This window comes from Malaclemys terrapin, chromosome 8, assembly GCF_027887155.1.
Source record: "Malaclemys terrapin pileata isolate rMalTer1 chromosome 8, rMalTer1.hap1, whole genome shotgun sequence".
Taxonomy (NCBI): Eukaryota; Metazoa; Chordata; order Testudines; family Emydidae; genus Malaclemys; species Malaclemys terrapin.
The window spans coordinates 48,450,497-48,470,986 of NC_071512.1; the positions used below are offsets into that span (position 1 = coordinate 48,450,497).

The 20,490-nt window shown below is 49.0% G+C and overlaps 1 protein-coding gene across 1 annotated transcript in view; it reads left to right on the forward strand.

Annotated features, from left to right (window-relative positions):
* Positions 1–10,055, forward strand: part of LMX1A (LIM homeobox transcription factor 1 alpha) — a 135,623-nt gene extending 125,568 nt beyond the window's left edge. Inside the window, exons 5-9 of the mRNA XM_054038202.1 lie at positions 3,575–3,744; positions 7,280–7,357; positions 7,518–7,587; positions 9,344–9,514; positions 9,881–10,055. Coding sequence (XP_053894177.1) covers positions 3,575–3,744; positions 7,280–7,357; positions 7,518–7,587; positions 9,344–9,514; positions 9,881–10,041 — 650 coding nt within the window. The 3' untranslated portion in view covers positions 10,042–10,055. The remainder of the gene's footprint in view (positions 1–3,574; positions 3,745–7,279; positions 7,358–7,517; positions 7,588–9,343; positions 9,515–9,880) is intronic.
* Positions 10,056–20,490: the final 10,435 nt, after the last annotated feature.

Here is a 20,490-nt window from a genome sequence, read left to right on the forward strand (position 1 = left end):
GTACCATTAGTTGGGTGGCAGGAGATAAGAGCCCAGAGTGGATGGATCAGTGAACTGGTCAGGCGTCCTAGGAGGTTGGCTGCTGTATAAAATGGAGCAATGGTCTGCTGTGGTATAGAACGGGTTTCAAATTAGACAGACCAGTGATCTAGACTGTTGGAGCAAATCCTATGAGCTGTTAGTCATGTGGAACGGCTATTCCAACCCATACCTCTCAACTGTCGTGCATTGTGCAGGGCGTCCCACGCCTGGCCCCGATTTTTAAAGTTGTCCTTCAGTCCTGTGCATTGCCATTGCGAAGTCCCGATTCGGCTGCTCGGCCAGGTTCCTGTTAGTGAGCTGCATGTCTTGGTGCGTGATGTCGTCATACCTCACATTCGCAACCAGTCACTGCCACGCTGCAAGCAAGTGGAGCAAGGGATGCCTTGAGGGCTTCCCTACACTGGGGGAAGGTGCCCAAATTCCTCTCGGAGCTTGAGATCAAGGACATCCTTCAGGCACCCGTGTTGACTCCCAGGGCCAAGGAAGGGGCAGCCAAGCAATTGCTTAGCACCTCTCTCGACTGCTCTTCAGTCACCTGCTTCCTTGAGTAGTTGGACATGGAGCTGCCTGTGCTAGAGCTGGGCTGGCTGGGTTTCTCCAATGGCTTGGACTGCAGGCTCAGGTGAGTGGAGGCACATTTCCAGTCCAGCTTCGGGGAGACCATCTGCAGCTGCAAGGATGTGGTTCACAGGCAGATCCGTTCTGCCAGGGAGGGGGATCCCCTGCCCATGCTCTTCCCTGCAGCTAGGGCCATCAGCATCCCTGGGGAACTGAGGGGCCACTTCATTGCTCCACCTGCTCCCCTTTCCTATGAGCTGCAAACTTGGATCAAGAAAACTGGAGTTGCCGTAATACCTGCCCCTGTCACCTCACTCCACAGTTTGGAGCTTGATCTTAACTATATGGGTTCATCCTAACATTCTTTCTGTATTATTGTATTTCATTAGTATAAAAAATCACTAATTTGCTTTAATGCTTTGCTCTTCCAAAGCCCGTGACACTCATGATTGAAGGTAAAGGCCAAGAACCAGACTCTAAAGAGACAAGTGCTCGCATTATTTTCATCTTAGCATCTTAAGTATGCTTTTAGTGCACAGAATCATTATTTAGTTTCATAATAAGTCCCAGGCTATTTGTATGCTTGTACTTTGATTTACAAACAAACCCAGTGTGTCCAATAAAAAAAAATTGTCCCTCATTTTAAAGTGGGTTGTCCCTCATTGTCTCTCATTTTGAGTGTCACTGTCCCTCATTTCAGAGTCTGGGGGTTGAGAGGTAAGTTACAGCCTTTGAAAATACAGTGAATTCATCGGCTGAACTCTGATCCGTCTGTATTGCTCATGCTGCTAAAATTACTTCCCTTCCTGCTCTTCTGTTTGGATAATTCAGCTTTTAATCTGCCACCTGAGGCACTAAGCAGTGAGTTTATAAATTGTTAAGTATTTTAGACCTCCAGGGAAAAATGTCCAACTTGTATGGCTTCAGGCTCCACCTCCTGTCCTTGTATTGAAAGTTCAGCTTTCCTCGAAATGGATTTATAAATCATCATTCCTTTTTCTATTGCTGACACTGTTGTCTCAAGCAAGGTTCCACAGGTGTCTAGCTCTCACAGGATATAACCTTCAGCAGAGACTGCTTACACCATAAATTGGTGGTATGAATAGAGGAAAAAAGGGGATGAGAAAACCCCCCTCAAATTCCTTCCAATCTTTAACAAATATATGAAACAAGTTTAAACTTCACATGGCATTAATTCTTGTTTTTCCCCAAGTGCCTGAGTTTGGGTGGTTTTATGTCAGAGAAGAGATGTATGCTCCTATTGCCTACAGTTCTGCAAATATCGAGCGCTAGTCCTTTCATCTCGCTTTCACATTGTCAGGTTAAATTATGAAGAACATCTAGACCAGGGGTCGGCAACCTTTCAGAAGTGATGTGCCGAGTCTTCATTTATTCACTCTAATTTAAGGTTTCACATGCCAGTAATACATTTTAACGTTTTTAGAAGGTCTCTTTCTACAAGTCTATAATATATAACTAAACTATTGTTGTATGTAAAGTAAATAAGGTTTTTAAAATGTTTAAGAAGCTTCATTTAAAATTAAATTAAAATGCAGAGCCCCCCAGACCAGTGGCCAGGACCCGGGCAGTGTGAGTGCCACTGAAAATCAGCTCACGTGCCGCCTTTGGCACACGTGCCATAGGTTGCCTACCCCTGAACTAGACTTTGGATTTGGGGGTCAGAGCCTGTCCCCTCTTTATCTCTCTGTAATATTTGACTGCTACAGCATTTTTAGTTTTTAAGAGAAAAGTTCTCCCACATGAATTCTAGGGAGAAGCTTCTACGGTTTCATGTTTCACCTTGGATGTATTCCTGACCCAAAATCATAATGTCCTGTTATATAAACTCCATACGTACACATTTAAATCTGGCCTGATCTATGATCTGTAAGTGAATGCACAGCAATATCTTTTGATCAGTCAAGAATGGCCTTGCCCTTCTTTTGTATCAATATAAACTGTCCAGGCACAGTGTGTGATGATGAGACCCACAAGACAACAACAGAAGGGTGGTTTGAGGAGGTCATTGTACAATAGAGACACAACACAGTGGATAGTCCTGGTTTCTAGGCCCAGCTTTACCCCTGATCTGGTGTGTGACCTTGGTTAAGTCACTTCATCTCCCTGAGCCTTAGTCTCACCATCTGTAAAATGGGAATAATGATACCTTTGTAAAGTGCTTAACACAAGAATCTGGAATTATGGGAAGTGTGGGTTGGGCCTCCGTAGCTAAGGCTGCATCTAGACTTCCATTCTAAGCCCTATTATGGTGTGACCAACCCGTGTGATTTTATTATGAATCTCACAATATTTGGTGGAGTTTGTTTCACATAATCCTGGAATTCAAACTTGGGAATTTCCCTTTGTTCAAAATGGCCACCACTTCCCCTTGCTTTCAACAGGGCTGAAGCCAAACCTCCCCCAGTCAAGATGGCAGTAATTCTACAATAGCTTTGCATGCAAAAGTGAGGCTGCCTCTAGTGAAGATGGCCGTCCCCTCTGCTTTCAGTGAAGCCAGGCTGCCCTCAGGGAAGATGGCTGCCACTTTGTGATTAGGAGGCTGGATAGGAAACTATGAGGAGGCAGGGGAATGTGGAATCCCCCAAGTCTGTGGTGGTTTGGATCAAATATACGTAGCCAGATGAAAGTGTAAATAAACCTATGTGAGGTTTGGCGGGGTGGCTGGGGAACTTGCAGCAAAAAGTCTTTAAAAGGTGTAGATATATGTACTAAGGGTTCAAAAGTCGCCAAGTGATTTAGATGCCTAAATCCCATTTTCACAAGTCACTTAGGAGCCTAAAACTCATTGAAAGTCAATAAGTCTCCGGCTTCTAAGGCCAAGTGGGAGTTGGGCACCTAAATCCCTTTGAGGATCTGGGTGCTAAAATGTACAGTTCAGCTAAACCAAGACGCACCGCCCAGAAAGCTGGCACGCTCTGTCCATCACCTTTATGGGCCTGCTTAATTCTTTCAGGTAAAAGTGACGATGAAGAGAGTCTATGCAAAATGGGCCACGGTCCCGGGAAAGGTGCCGAGGACAGCAAGGATCACAAGCGTCCCAAGAGACCCAGGACAATCCTGACAACGCAGCAGCGGAGGGCATTCAAAGCGTCATTCGAGGTCTCCTCCAAGCCATGCAGGAAGGTACAATGATAAGAGAACCGTCCGCATGTTGGAGATGTCGAGCCAGATCCTCAGCCGGTGTCACTCCATTGAAGCCACGGGGGCGGTGCTGATTTACAGTGGCTGAGAATCTGGCCTGCTCTGTCTCTGTTGCGTGTGTGTGTGTGTGTGTGTGTGTGTGTAACATGTACTTGTGCAGCCAGATGTACCCAAGGAACTCAGCTTTCCAAAGCACCTCCAAATGTGAGCAAATTTCCCAGCTGTGCATGCAAGAAATGAAGGTATGTGCTGTAAGTGTAAATATGAACGCCTGTGTGCGCGCAGCATGGTGGGTAGTTCTTTGACTCTAGGCCCAAGCTGCAGTAAATCCTCCTAGTTCCACTGAAGTCATTGGACTGACACCGATTGACACTTGCTGAGTCCCAGCCCCATGCCCTGTTCACTGGGGGAGGGCGGGCGGAGTTACTGCTGTCTGTGGCATGCATGAAGTGCACCTACCAGTGCCCCAGAGATTCCAAAAATCTTACGGAAGAGCCTGCTTATATCTCCCTGGGTGCTCAGTAGCCTGGTGGGAGTCAGGTGGAATGGTATCTTCCATGAGGAAGATTAACAAGTAATATCCTTTTTTTGGAGCGGGTTTGCTTCGTACCACTGATGCGCTTAGCCGAGGGAAGCATCGTCTTGTAGCTACGGCACCGGCACAAGGCTCAGCAGAACAGGTTTGGTTCCTTGCTTCGCCCCAGACTTCCTGTGTGAACTTGGACAAGTCCCTTGTGCCTCAGTTCCCTGTCTGTAAAACGGAGATTTTAATTCTCCTTTGTCTTGTCTATTGAGATTGTAGTCTCTGTAAGGCAGCGTCTGTCCCAGACACTGTGTGCTAGGTGCCGTACAACGCATAGTAGAGGATACGACCCCTGTCCCCAGGACTTTCTGGTGGAAAGGATCTCTTAGATCAAGGGTTCTCAACCTGTCTCTTTCTGAAGCCCTGTCAACATGTTATAAAAACTCCATGGCCCAATTGTGCCACAACCATTTTTTTTCTGCATATGAAAACCAGGGATGGTGTTAGGGAGTAGCAAGCAGGGCAACTGCCCAGGGCCCCACACCACAGGAGGCCCTGCACAGCTAAGTTGCTCAGGCTTCGGCTTCAGCCCCGGGTGATGGGTCTTGGGACCCCAGGCTTCAGCCCCGCATGGTGGGGCTTTGGCTTTCTGATCTGGGCCCCATCAAGTCTAACATTGGCCCTGCTTGGTGGGCCCCTGGACTCCTGGTTGAGAACCACTGTCTTAGATCATCCAGGAAAGTAGAGGTGGAAAGGATCTCTTAGATCATCCAGGCTATTTCCTGAAAAACGGAGGATTGTTTCCTTCCTATTGTACATTTCTCAGTGTTTTAAGTCTAGTTTTTAAAAAAGTCCCAAGCACCTGCAATTTCTGCTCAGATTAGGTGTTTGCTGGACCTTAATGTCCTAGAACTTCATGAAGTTGAACCCAAAGAAAGCAGGAGATTGGATCATTGACTCCAATAACATCGATTCAGTTGCTGAGCAGTGCGTCTGTCCTGGTGATTCCATTGGACAATATATCCCTGACTCCATCCTCACCCAACTCTGAGATTCATATTATCCTCCAATTGGCAGTCCTTCTGGGCCAGCTACTCGGATGATGTAAATCAGAACAAGTCCATTGAAGACAATGGAGCCACGCCAACTGACACCTGCTGGGGATCTGGCCCCTTCTCTCCATTCCATCATTAAAAGGGCCTTTTCCCACCAGTGCTCCGGCAGATAGATTTAGAGTTACGGCTAAACGGCTGTGTTTTTTCAAGGCTCGATTACTGTAATTGTTTGTTATACGGGTCTCCTTCTCATTACTGATCGAGGCTAACGGCTCATTCAGGCTGCTGCGGATTCCATTCTTATGGGCATGGAGCTGCCCGAGGACATTACTTCGCTGCAGAAATTGTTGCTCTCACTCCCTGTCAAGCTAGACATTGATTTTCTTTAAAGTTCTTCTATTGTGTTTAAGGTCCTGAGTGGCTGTGGTTCACATTATAGACCCCATCTCTGTTCTGATGTTCCCAGCCAGTTCTTATGATCGGAAGCTGCAGGTAGCCGGACTGCGCCTGGCTGTGATCTTGCGTCCGTGGAAGAGAGAGCATCTTACAGTCACGTGCCCTATCTGTGAGGTTCTCCACCAGTCGCAATAGGAGGTGCTCAGTCTGTCCCACAGCTGAAACCTGTCTGGGATTCCCCAGTACTATAGCCCTCCCACCAGCCTCATCTGCCTACCCTCCCGCACCTTGGAAGAGCCTGGACCTTCCAGCATGACCTGAAGGCTCTGGTGAACTGATGGGGAAGCTGGTCCATAGCTGAGACCCCCCCCAACTAAGAAGGCCCTGCCTCCAGTCACACCCAGGCTCAACAGGAGGAGTGCTTGCTCAATGCTGCTGTATGATCGCATGAGATAGTCTTTGAGATAACCAGGACCCAGTCCATATAGGGCCAGATTGTATCTTACTGGCTCTGTCCCACTGGTGGGGAGCTTCATGGGCTCCTTCCAGATCACATGGGGGTGTAGCTACTCCGTGCCTTAGCTGCAAGGGGTGGTGAGGGCGAGAGAGGGATGCATGGCCCCCATATCCTCCCTGCCCCCTTGGTGCAGCTTGTGCCCTTGGAGGAGCTAGGAGGGAGCAGTCCCTGTGCTCCCCCAAACACAAGCACTGCACTTGTGCCCCGTCCCCACATGGGGATGTGAGGGAGAGGGCAGGCAGCAGAGATCCTTCTCTCTCCCCTGGGCCCCTGTTCTGGGCCGGGGCACGGAGTTGGCATTAAGGTGAAATCCTGGCCCCATTGGCATCAATGGCAAAACAGCTGTGGGGAGCAGGATTTCACCCCCAGGCTTCATAGGCTAAACTAAATCCCTTAAATTCCAGCCAGTGCAGACTGGGGACTCATCCCTAGGCATTTGATTGCTTGTGTGTACATGTGAGGCAGAGAGCGAGCTATATTGTGTGATTCCTTATTCTTTATTATTTTTACTACGGAAGCACCCAGAGGGCCCAGTCAGGGATTGGGGTCCCATAGCACTAATTGTTGTAAATGTAGGTCATTTAAAAAAAGAGTCCTTACCACAAAAGGCTTACGGTCTAGACTGATCACCAGACCCAAGAGGGAGAGCAAACAAACTGAGGGGCAACTGTAGGAAGGCAGAGAAGATGGGGATAGTGAAACAAGCACTTCATATGGGAAGCAGCTCACAGCTCACCATCTATGTGGCCAGCTGCAGGGTTCAAAGGCCTCGAGGCAAAGCCTCTATCCAAAGGGATCTGGAGGGGATGGTGCAGTCCATGGTTCTGTCTCTCTGAGATGGCTCCAGTGGTAGGAAAACGCCCCGCCAGCAAGCTGCCTGCCAGGCCTCCTGGGGACTGTGTGAACTGGAGACTCCCTGATGTTCTGGGTCACCAGGGTTTGTCTGATCGCTGTTCCTCCTCTGCAATGAAACTGCAAAGTCGCTGGTTAAAAGACTGAGGACGTCTGCTGTGTCGTTTATCCCAGGTCAGAGAGACGCTGGCAGCCGAGACGGGGCTGAGTGTGCGAGTCGTGCAGGTTTGGTTCCAGAATCAGAGAGCGAAGGTACGTAACCTCGGGGGACAATATGGGGACTGGACTCAGTGACCCAGGAGGTCCTTCCGGCCCTATATTCTCCTGAAAAACACTGTCCTAGAGCTTTGCTCTTGCCTCCTCCATAGATTGACTTGTTTCAACCCTCTGCTTTCCTTTCCTTCCTGAACAGATGAAGAAACTCGCGAGGAGGCAGCAGCAGCAGCAGCAAGATCAGCAAAACACCCAGCGGCTCAGTTCAGGTACTGCCCAAGAAGACCACCTAACCCCCTTGCTGCATGAGACCCCCATGACCACTGTCAGAAATCACAGAGAGGCTGCACGATGCTGCCCACCCCCCCAAAATGCGGCACTGGTATTCCCAGTTCAATTGCAGTGCCCACTTTCTGCTGCCTGTGTACCGTTTCCTGGCCTAGAACCCCAACTCCTGTAGCTGGGATCTCCCATTCTGCTGCGAGACAGGCCCCCACTGCACTTCAGAACTCTGCCCAGGATCCCCCAGCTCTGAGGTGTGTTACCCCCAGATCCACTAGCCCAGGCGTTCTCAAACTGGGGGTCGGGACCCCTCAGGGGGTCATGAGGTTATTATGTGGGGAGTCGCGAGCTGTCAGCTTCCACCCCAACCCCGCTTTGCCTCCAGCATTTATAATGGTGTTAAATATAGAAAAAAGTGTTTTTAATTTATAAGGGGGTCACACTCAGAGGCTTCCTATGTGAAAGGGGTCACTAATACAAAAGTTTGAGAATCACTGCACTAGCCCATTGTAGAATGCCCTACATGCATGGGGGAGTCTCCCCATTAGCCAGCAGAGCTGAAAATGTTACTATCCGTCATAAGATAAACAGCTCACTTAGAAGCCCAGCCACAGCATGAGACTTGATAATCTCTTTGCAGCAGTGAGTTCCACTGGTTGTTTACATGCTGGGTGAAGTAGCGTTTCTTTATTACATGGCTTACAGTATAAGGGCAAGGGGCCGGCAAGGGCAGCTAGTGTGGGAAAGGGGGTCCGGGTTCTCATTGCCGCAAGGGGTGAGGCTAGGAAAAGGTGGTTTGGCTTTAATTAAAACAGAGACGAGTAAGGGCTCGGTGCTTCTCTGAGAACCAGCCTAGTGCACTGGGCAGGCAGGGGCGGGGGTGGCAAAGCTGCTCCTGTCAGCGAGGGAGAAATTCTCATTTCTGATAAGGCACCTTGGTGCTGCTCTGGGAGTGCAAAGGAGCCTGAAGGGGAACGGGAATGGCCCCCTGGCTGGTGCAGAGCTGGTGAAAGGGCTCTACAACCCTGATCTACAACCCTGGGCAAGGGGTGTTTTTGCACTAGGGAATAGGAGGGAGGGCTATGCTCGTGGCAGGGGGCGGGAAGGGACATGGCCAAATCACACTGCTCTTCATCTGTTCTCTGCATTCCAAGGCCCATGGGGAGTCATGGGAAGCCGAGAGTCAATTAGAGCAGCCCCGAGGAGGCTCTAAATTACACTGCAGGGCATGGTAGCCCCATAATGACCCCAGAATACATGGTATGTGAAGGTGACTTAAAACCACCTTTGTATTACCCCTCCATCCGGGCCCCAAGCATAGGGCTGGAGTGACTGACAGAGCATTTTCCGGGGAGCATGCAGGGCTATGACTTGTCCAGAAGTCTGGAGTGGACAGAGCCTGACAGACATCTCTGCCCATTGCTGCAGGAAAGGAGGGATGACAGCAGCACAGCACAGAGAGACGCTGATTCTGGCCGAAGGGGGGGCAGAAGCTTAGGTGACAGGGCAAGAAGGGGGGAGCTGAGTCCTGGCACTGGTGGGATAGAGTAAGGGGTGCCACCGTGGGATTGCAGGCTCAGGGATATGTGTGAGAGAAGAGCCCGGAGGGGTGAGAAGGGACCCAGCACTGCTGCCTGGGGATGGGTTTGGAGTGCAGACCTGTGTAGCAGCCCAGGGAGGTTAGAAACCGGGGACCCCTACAGCAGCATTTGGCTCTGACATCAGTTCTCCCTTGTCTTACAGCTCAGACAAACAATGGTGGGAATGCTGGCCTGGAGGGGATCATAAACCCATACACCACACTGGCCCCGCCACAACAGCTGCTGGCGATTGAGCAGGGCGTCTACAGCTCGGACCCCTTCCGGCAAGGGCTCACCCCGCCCCAGATGCCAGGGGACCACATGCACCCCTATGGTAAGAGCCTCTGGGAAATTGCAGTGCTCATCTCTAGGCACCTCTGCAGCGGGTCTCTTTCCACCCGCCAATACAGGGCCAGAATGGAGATTCCACCCTGACTTACACACACACGCCAGTTCTCACCTTCCCCGCGAGTCTCCACAGCTGGTGAGATTGGCGCCTTCCCGAAGCACATGCTGCCTTCCAGAGCTCCAGCTGGAGTGTCGTGAATCAGCAGCGCCCCCTAGCGTGAGCAGCGGCTGAATGCCCACACTCCAGCCCTTTAGCTCTGCTGGGGGACAGCGCTATGTCACTGCAAAGCACTTTGCTAGGACTGTCCATCGCCAATAATACTCCAACATCGTTTGTTTGCCTCACTTTAAGGTGCTGAGCCCCTTTTCCATGACCTGGATAGTGACGATACCTCACTTAGCAACCTGGGCGACTGTTTCCTAGCGACTTCAGAAGCTGGACCGCTGCAGTCAAGAATGGGAAATCCCATCGACCATCTGTACTCCATGCAGAACTCCTATTTCACTTCTTGAGCCTTGTCTGTGTCACCTGGCCAGGCACAGGTGCCTATGACATTACAGGCTAAACCCACTTCAGATATGGCGGGCGAGGAGTTTGTGTTTCTGGAATGCTGTCAGACAATATTTTGTAGCTCAGTATTTCCAAAGACTGAATAAGTTATGGATTGCATAGTGTAATGTTTTTATTAGAATCCTAGTACTAGATACTAAGTGTTTATTAGAGCTGGGCTGCTAGGTGTTTTCAACTTGAAATTTTAACAATGGGGGAAAAAACAGGTTAAACATTTCTATGAAATTTTAACATTCTCAATCTCCTGTTTACCCCCCTGTCCGGCTATAGAAAGGGTTGATTTAAAAAAAAATTATTCATGTATTTATTTATTTTTATTTTGAAATTTAGACTGAATTTTGATGGAGAAAGAAAAAAACAGGGAACACTTTGTGCAAAGTTTTCACAATTCTGTTACCCACACCCTCCCCCTGCAATTTAATGGGATTTATTTCAGCAAAGTTCTCTGGCCTGCGATATGCAAGTCAGACAAGATGATTGCATCGAGTGACCTTCTGGCCTTAGAGTCTCTGACCATACGATTTCAGTCCTCCTGTAGAAATGGTCCAAAACTTTTCAAATTTTGCAATTTTGGCAAAATTTGATGAAAAAACAGGGAAAATTTCAAAGAAATGTTTACCATTTTTTTCTTGTATCTCTACCAGCTCTAGTGTTTATTGACAAAAACAGGGACTTTTAATATAGACATTCTCATGCAAGTTTAGACTTCTAGAAACTCCTAATCTGTCTCTCACTAACTGGGAAACTCCTGGCAAGAGGTAGGTATGTTTGGGTGTGTGCCTATGTGCCTGCACATGGGGTGTGTGTGTAAATGTATGTACTCCACAGACACACTTGCATATAGTATCAACAAAGTTTATTCCTAATTCTATCAGAAATGTACTGTACAGCAAAAGTAACTTTATTTTCAGCGTGAACCATATTTAAGGAAATGCTTGATGCACTTAAGTTATAAGACAATAATTTACTTTTATAAAGGTTATGTGTAGTTTTCAAAAGCCCAGCGGCAGGGAAGGAACACTCAATTCCTTGCAGTCGAGAGGTCTTTGGTGCTTTCCATCTGCTTGGTTGCTTTTAAAGGTTGGTTATAATCCAAAGAGTGTCCGTGTCAGTCATTGGAGCCTGATCCTGGGCCCACTGAAGCAAAAGGCAAAATTCCCATGGACTTTAATGGGGCAGGATCAAGCCCTGTATCTGCTCTGCTCCCTCTGTGTCTCTGAGTCACAGCTGCTGGCGTCACTGACCATCTCAGGAGTTTTCCATTCCTAGCCCGGTAGGAGCCAATAAAGCGATGGAAGAGTGAGATGGAATATGTTCTGCCCCATGCATCATCAGCAAGTGGATTAGCCCTAGAAGATTGCAGATCTGGTGACCAGCACAAGATCTCGATTCTCCCAGTGAGGACCTGATCCAAAGCCCATCAAAGTCAATGGAAAAACTCCCATTGGTATTACTGTGCTTTGAATTGGGCCCTAGAAGGAGAACGGGAAGTCGTTTTTCATGATCTTGGGGAGAGTCTGCAGATCCTTGTGTGAACATTTACAGGGGGCTGTGTTTGACCTTGGGCCAACCCTGATCAGCTAAGCTCAGATGGCAGAACCTAAGGACTGGTCTACACTGGGAACTTACAGCTGCACAGCTACGCATAGCTGCTGGAACTAGGGGTGCTGCCGCACTCCCTGGCTTGAAGTGGTTTCCATCGTAGCCAGGGTTTACAGTTTGGATCAATGGCTCTCAGCTCCCCCCACTGTAAAAATTGCTCCAGCCCCCCTGCAGCTATGTCGCTCAGGCGTGTGATAAATCCACACCCCTGAGCAACACAGTTAAACCGACCTAATCCTCTGTGTAGACAGTGCTAGATGGATGGAAAATTTTTTCTCTTGACCTAGCTACTGCCTCTCAGGGAGGTAGATTACCTATGCAGATGGGAGAACCCATCCTGTTAAGCACAGATAGTGTCTACACTGAAGCGTTGCAGCTGTGCCACTGTAGTGTTTCAAGTGTAGACAAGCCTTACATTGCTGCTGCAGCTGAGCACAAATGGATTTCCAGTACCCAAGCGGGAAATGTGAAGCCAGCACTTTGGGTTTGCTCATGTGAATGCTTAGTTTGCGGCCAGTTGGGGGGTGAATCTACACTGCACTAGCTGTCCATGCGGACCCTGCTGTCAGGCACTAACCGTTCCCTAGTGCATTTTAATCTACTCCAGTTGCAAAGCAGGCTAGAGCAAAATGCACTTTCAGAATCTTTGGTGCTCAGCAGCAGGGTCCAGATGGACACGTAGCTTGCAGCAAGCCCCGGTGTCAATCTACCCAGCATTAGCTTGCCGCACCCTAAGTGTTTGCAGAGATGAGCCCTGAGAAACACCCTCCGTTTGGACCTGATCCAAAGCCCATTGACGTCAGAGGTTTTCTGATCGAGCCCTTCATTTGAAAACGGAGGTTCAACACTGGATCCACATGAGCTATTCTTCCGCCTCTGGAAGGGAAAATATATATGGAGCCTCACACGGTCACTTTTCTTTAAGCAATGGGTTACCCTGCTCTTTGCTTCCCCAGTGCAGCACAAAAGCATGAAATGTCAATGTCCCAGTGGTCTTTGGGACAAATCAAGTGTGGGGGGCCTGCCTGCTTTCCACCCACGTGCTCCATTGAACCGCTGGGGTGGGGAAGCCGCGGGCACCTTGGCAGAGTTTTTCTTAGAATCAAGCCCTGTGCTGAGGCAGGTGCAGACGAGTCCTTATCCTATTATAGTTTATGTGTTGTGTAATTTTGTGCTGTTGTTATGGATAAATTATGCAAACAACAAAATGTAAATGAATGAAAGTAACTGTGGTGCTGTAGTTTCCGGCTAGTGGCCATGTTAAAGACCTGACACTGAATGTAACGGGGGGCTGATGGATGAAAATGACACACCATCGGAAGTGATGTACGAAGATTAAATTAAAAATCTCCGCAAAGTGGCTGGTCTCTTTGTGTGTGAGATGTTCTGTTTACTCTGCAGTTATCAGCAGGGTGGGGATGTCAAGGAGGAAGAGGAGTTGGGCAGGGCATAGTGAGATAAACTGACCAAAGAAGGATTTAGACTGAATAGTAGGCAATATATATATATATTTAACAATGAGGGCTCTATGCGACAGGGGAATAGCCACTCATAAAGAAGCAATCAAAAGTCCACAACTGGTCTGTACCTCTGCCTCCCACTCAGAAATAAACCAGTCGCTGCTTTCCAACTGGAAAGCCCCACTAACTGGCATTTCAAAGTCAAAGGGGTAACATCAAACGGGACAAAACCCTGGATAATCCCTGCCAGGGCTGGGGAAACGTGGTAGAAAAAACAAACTATAGCAATAGGGATTTTCCATCTCTAACTCCTGGGATGTTACAGCTCTACTCTGTTGCATTGCCTGGTGTTTGCTCACTTTATGAGGCCTGAACCAGAGCCTTTGAAGACTGTGGGAGTTTTTCCATTCACTTCTTTGGGCGTGGGATCAGGTCTTTCTGCTGCTGTCTTTTGGTAACCATTCATTGAAGCACTTTGCGCAACTCATTGTTTTCCTGCACTGGCTCAGTGGTCACCATAGGATCAGTCCTCCCTTATACGGAAACCACCAGGATCCTCACTTGCATGTATTCGGACCATTGGTTAGCTGTCTTTTAAAGCAAGCGGTGGTTGTGCCTTCCTTTAACTCTGGCAAGTTTGGTTTCAAAACAGACAAGTGGAACAGGGATTGTGTCTAGCTGAATCAGGGCAGTGCTTAGCACAATGGGGCCCAGATCCCCCCTGTTCTTGCCTGTTAACATGGGGCTGACATACCAGCTGTCTCCTGACAGTGGTGCTGCTGGTAATTCAACACGTATTCCACGCCCTGTACTGTTATGAACTTGATCGCAGGTAAACGCTGTCGGAACTGCCAGCCGCACCAGGGAGGTTTTAATACTAACGAGGTCACAGAAGGTCTCTCTGGCTGTTCCTATGTCTTTCTTTGCTGCTTGTATGGCTGCCTGGGGGGAAGGCAGCGAAGAGAAAAGCATAGAGGCGGAGGAAGTTGGGGACAGAGATTTCAATTCACCCCTCTGCAGAAGATTTAAATTGTGCTTAGACCTTATAGTGGGTGAACTTCACCCCGGGTGCTGAAGTGAGAGACCAAACCCTACAGGGCTGGTGGTGAGGATCAGGGCTGGCTGAACTGACACAGATAAAACAAACCACCTCCTAACCAAAAACCTGAAGCCTTTGGAAGTTTAAACTGAAACATCTTCATTTCTCTTCCCCCCACCCCCCTTTCAGACTGGAAAATCAACGGGAGTTAGATGCCTAATACCTTTGAAAATCTAGGTCTTGCTTCCTAGAAACAACCAAATGTTGCAGACCAAGGAGGCTGGGTTGGTTGGGATATTAGTCCAAGCAGCTGGGTGCTTGCTGGAACCTCTGGACTTCAAGGGGTTCAGTAATCGTGGCTGGAAGGAGTTATGGAACAATGTCCTAATAATAGGATTGTTTAAAGAGGCAGGAATGAAAAGAATCTGGCCTTAGGCAATGATGATCAAAACCTTTCAGATCTCCTCTGAAAAAGACAGGTAAAAGCCACTATTAGCTAGAGGCCAAATCGTACAGACAGCTCTCACTCCAGTAAAACTCCCATTGAAGCCAGCTGGAGTTTCACCTCAGTAAGGGCTTGGGCTGGTGTTTTCAAAGCCAGGCATTGAAACCCTACTGATCCGAAGAAGTGGGCTGTAGTCCACGAAAGCTTATGCTCTAATAAATTTTAGTCTCTAAGGTGCCACAAGTACTCCAGTTCTTTTTACGGATACAGACTAACACGTCTGCTATTCTGAATACTGAAATTCAGTGGGTGATGGGCACCGCCCTCCTTCAGCTTTCTTTGAAAGGGCTTGTGGTAGGCTGGGCCGCTTGGGCTCCCAGATCTGGCCATACAAATATAGAAATGTCTGAGGTCGGTTGGCTACTGGCCATGTCAATGCATTTCAGAGCTTATTCCCCATTGATGATATTTCTTTGTAAGACAGCGATGCTCCCAGTGGTGTGTAGGGCACAGCAAGCCCTGGATTGCAGTGAAAATATGGTTTCTTAAACCTGTCCTCCACCAGAAATGATTTCTAGGCACGTGGCAGGTCTTTCCTGTGCCTTCTTCAGAGGTGGCTTTACAAAGCTGCTGGCTAGACTGCTTCTGATACCGCCAACTGCCCCTGAAATGGCCCTGCTCAATGGGACGATATCTCTTCTGGCCTAATGAGCTCATTCCTTTTGCCCAGATTGTGGGTCTCACCAAGTCCATAGCCACAGCAGCCCAGATGTGCAAAGGTATTTAGGTGCCTATCTCCCACTAAAATCAATGGCAGGATGGCACCTCAGAACCTTTGAGGAGCTGGGCTGTGGTCACTTGTTATCAATCTGCACCCTCCATTTTGCATTGAGTGGCACCCATGAAGGTGCATAGGCATCTAAACACCAGACTTAGGTGCCTAAATCCCAGTTTTGGTTCCACTGTGATCCGCAAAATTCCTCCTATAAGCATCTGGACTCACTGACTGCCTACATTTTTCAAAGTAAAAGTCCCCTATATTCCCTGGTGGTCACGTTCCAGTCTCTGGGCATGCTCACTCTTAGGAGTCTGGCCCCCTAAGCCCAGGGCGATTCACAAACCAGGGGAAGTTAGGAGTTCACCAGTCTAAGTTATGGGCGGGGCCCGATTTGGCAAGTGGCCTCTAAGCACTTGTACTGGATTGGATCCCCTTCAAAATGCAGGGGGAAAAGAGCAGGAGGTATGGGTTATAACTCCTAGCCTAGTAGTTAGAGCACTTCCCTGGGGTGTGGGAAACCCAGTGCATTCCCCCTCTGCCTGATGGGGGGACAGGATTTGAACAAGGGTCTCCCACCTCTCAGGAGAGAGCACTCTAACCCCTAAATTATGGGATGCTCTATGCAAGTCTCCCTCAGCCTCTCCTGGTGAAGCTGTAGCACGCCGGATAACTAAGGAATGAGTGATTGGAGCAGGGGGACTGGACCCAGAGTCTCCCACCTCCCAGGTGGGTGCCCAATCCACTGGGCAACAGAGTCATTGTCTGGCCTATTGTGGATAAATACATAAATAGTCATTAGGCCAGAGAAAGAGAGCAAGACAGCATGAAGACCCTGAAGCCTGGTGGTTTGGGCACCTACCTGGGAGGTGGCAGACTCTGGGTCCAGCCCCCCTGCTCCAATCACACTTTCCTGATTTATCCAGAGGGCAACAGTTTCAACATTTATTTTTTATTTATTTATAACAGGAGAGACTGAGGGACTCTTCTATCAGAATCTACTAAAGCTCACTAGTTAGAGCGGGCTGTGCAGGAGTAATAGACCTCTGTCTGAATCCTTTGCCACCCTCCCCACAAGTCTGAGGGAGAATTAAACTTGGATCTCCCTCATCCCAGACAAGTGCTCTCGTGATTGGGCTGAAGGTTCTAAGGTGGACACCTCCTCCTCTGGCCATTTTATGAGGCACCAGGTAGGCACCTAATGCATTCCCTCAAAAAGTGCCTTGGGCACCTAAGCCCCCCGACTCCAGACAGTTCGTGGATCTCAAAGTAGAGCTAGGTCCCCTCCCTGAAGCCTGGATTTAGGCGCTCAGCTCTGAGGGAGGGGAAGGGCTTAGCACACCCCTTTCTTGGTGGCACCTCTCAGGTTGCCCGCCTTGCATGCTGGCTTTTGTGGATTGCATTCTAAGGCACCTCTCTCTCCCCATTCATTGTACAGGGAGCCTTGGTGTCTAACTCAAGCTTTGTGGGGTGCAGTGTTGTTCCTGTGAAGTTCTAGACACCTAAAAGTTAGGCACTGTGATGCTCAGCATCTCAACACCTAAGTCCCTTTGTGGATCCCACCCCTATGGCTACACTAGAAATGCTGCAGCTGCACAGCTGTAGTGTAGACACTGAGGACTTGTCTACACAGACACACAGCTGCCCTGCTGCACTGATTCAATGTAAGCATTACCTACAGTAACAGAAGGGATTCTCCTGTCAGCGTAGTTAATCCACCTCCCCAAGAGGTGGCAGCTTGATCTATGGAAGAATTCTTCTGTCAACCTAAGAAGTGACAAAGAGTCCTGTGTCACCTTATAGACTAACAGAAATATTGGACATGAGCTTTGCAATTAAGCCAGAATAATTTGGTAGTGTCCCCCTGCCTTTGTGACTGCCCTTTTGATTGTGAAACTGTTCTGAGCCCTCCCCTTGCCTCTGTCACCTCCTCTAGATCTGAAAACATCAAGAAGTGTCAGAAGGAATCCTTCCACCTAGCAGAGGGCTAACAATGGAGAACAATCAAGAGTCATTAAATTAGATGATCTTCTATTCAAAGGGAAATCCCTGGAATAATGATCTGGCTGCAGTGTAGAGAAACCTTTGATCAGGTGGGCCATAGCTAAGCAACAGATCACCTGACAAGGGACTTGAAGCTGCTCAGAGTGGTCACCTGACAAGGGCCTGGAACTCTATAAAAGGAAGGTGCTCTCACTACCCCATCTATTTTAGAAGCAGGTTAGAAGCAGGCAAGGCTATGCGGAAGGAAGGGTCCTGAGATCCTGAAAGGACATGGACCAGCTCCCAAAGCACTTTCAGAATGGTGAGAAAACTGAGGCAGGGTTTTACATGAAGGTTTTGTTGCGTTTCCATAGATCTGCATATCTCTAGTACTGTGTGTGTGTGTTTAGAAATTCCTTTGCAGAGTCTCTTTGTTACTTGCTTTTACTGTCATCTAGCCCTTGAACAAAGGAACAATAAACCAGATTTGGTGGAACTCTGGGAATGTGCAAAAGCTCCTAAGCAGGCTTGGGAGAGCTGGTGCTACTTTCAGGGCCTAGACAGTTGGACTGTCCCCAGCTCTCAGAAAGGTATGCTACACAGAGGATCTCCTCCCTGAGAGAGGGTGGAGAGATCCAGGGTCACTGACAATGCTTAGACTCTGCCCAGCCCTAGTGAGACCTGAGCATGAAGAATCCAGGGGCTTGGGTCCAAACAAGGAAATCCGCTGAGCATCCTCCAGGGAAGCCCCTCCAAGGGTTTAAGAGGGGCCTATATTTCTGGGTGCCCAATTTGAGCAACATTAAAGGGGTCTGAGTGTCAGAGGGCATGTGCTCAACACCTTATGAAAAAAATCAGATCCCAGGATGGTATCTCGAATTGGGCATCCCAAATCACTGGTTTCTTTGGAAAATCTTGGCCAGGATTCTTCTAGCTGTCTTTCCTATCCCCACAGCATAGCCTTCTCTCCTGACGTTTCTGGGAGACTACAGCCCTCTACTTTCAACAGAGCAGGTTCAGCTGTACCATGCAATGCACATGTTAGGCAAATCCTGATCCTCTGGCCTGGTGGAGGACACAGTCCCCTTCATTCTGTGTACATGGACTCTACCCCAAATGCTCAGGTGGGCCATAACTAAGCAATGGATCACCTGATGAGGGGGCTTGAAGCAGCTTAGGGTGGTCATCTGATAGGGCCCTTTCACTGGCTACCTCTCTACTTTGACCCTTGTCCCCTTGTGGTGGGATGATGGGATTGCGGGAGCACCAAATGTCTGCACACCAATTTTTAGCTTCTCTCCCCCTACTCCCCCCCTGCCCAAAAAACCCAAGTCAGTTGACCTGGGCCAGCTGCAGGTGTTTAAGTGCTGTGTAGACATATCCTAAGTGGCCAAGGAGCACCAGCTGCAATGGTGACCGTTGTCTCCTAAGGAATGAACTGAAGCCCATCAAGTCATCTGACCTAGGGGATTCAGCAGTCAGCACATGACTGACAACTTTCAGCCCCTGTCGCTATCAGCCCTCTTATCAGCTACGTGTCAGGTTAAAACTTCGCTATGGCCCATTACTCATCTCCTGAGTTGTCCAGTTCATGGGGAAACCTCTCCATGTGAGGGGCACTTTTGTGGTGCTAACCTAAAACTTTCAATTCCATTTCTGCTTAGCCTGCTCCCGGCCCAGTTAGTGCCTTGTTTCCTTCTCTGGGTCGGACAAACTACAGCCTGCCACCAGATTGAGAAGGAAAGAAATGCGGGGTTTCTCTGTGAGTCTCCTACAGAAACCAAGTCATTCCCATTTTACCCAAAGCAAGGACACTGAAGGGGAAGAACCGGGCTGCGACCTTGGCGTCTCAGTGGGAACACTGAATTAACAAAGCCCCCAGTGTTTTCAGAGGCTGCTCCATGGCCAATCAAAGATCAAGGCAGAGATTACCTTTCAGGTGAGGCTACTGATTAGATGATATTGATAGGAAGGAACTAGCTAGCTCTGAATGACATTATGTTAATTAACTTGCTTCCAGTGATGAGTTTATACAGGCGCTTGGCCAGAGGTAGAATGGAATGAAGCTGAAATAGACTCAGCCGAAGTCAGCTGGAGCACGTGTGCTTCTAAGCAGCAAAGGTCCAAGGCTGCGCTGTCTAGAAGCACGTAACAATGGGGGCAGGAATTCTGTGTCTAGAACAAATACACTCCAAATTATGTGTGAGATCCTCAGCTGGCTTAAATCAGCATTGCTCCGTTGAAATCAATAGAGTGATGCTGATTTAGACCAGCTGAGGATCTGGCCCTAAATAGACCCGAGCAGTGGAGAAAAGCAGCGGTTGCTAAGTGGCATGTTTGGGAACCCAGAGGTTAAACTGCAAAAAGGAGAGAGGAGGGGGTAGGTAGAAGCTTGCCAGTTCTGGCGGCTGCAGGTTGTCGGTGGGAGGACACTGCGTTGTCTTGTGTCTGTGTGGGGAAGAGAATCAGTGCACCTGAAGGAAGCTCATAGCCAGACATGGGAAAGTGATTGTATTTGTGTGTGGAGCTGTGTAGGGGAATTCCTTGTGCTTCCAGGTGGTCTCCTGCCCCTCTCCACCTTGAGGGATGGGTGATCTCAGTCCTTGGTCTTGTTCCACGAGGGAAGGTGGGAATAGGGTCTCCCTTTTCCCCAGGAGGGGAGGGAGAGCTGTAGGCAGAAGGCTCTGCCTCTTTTCCCCTTCGGGAGAGGAGGGGAGGTAAGTGGAGGACTCCGATGGGGCAGCTCCTCTCCCTGCTGGCAGGAAAGGTCTGGAGCCTCATGCACTCCATAGCCAGGCACCAGCTCTGCCTACTGCTCCCTGTTCAGCTTCCCTCACCTGGTGAGGCCCAGTTTCAGCAGCCAGCAAGAAGGCAGAGCTCCATGAGAGGAGCTTCCCAAGCCCAAGAGAGTGACAGAAGCAGATGGCGCTGGAGTTGCAGAAAGGGCTTAGGGTTTTTGCTGTGGCAAAACAGCGAGGTTCTCACTTCCCACATGGCAATGGGGAGTTCTCCACTCCAATGGAGGATCAGGTAACTCACATAACCAGTCCAATACAAGCGTGGGCTCCGTCTGCGGCGGCGGTTGGG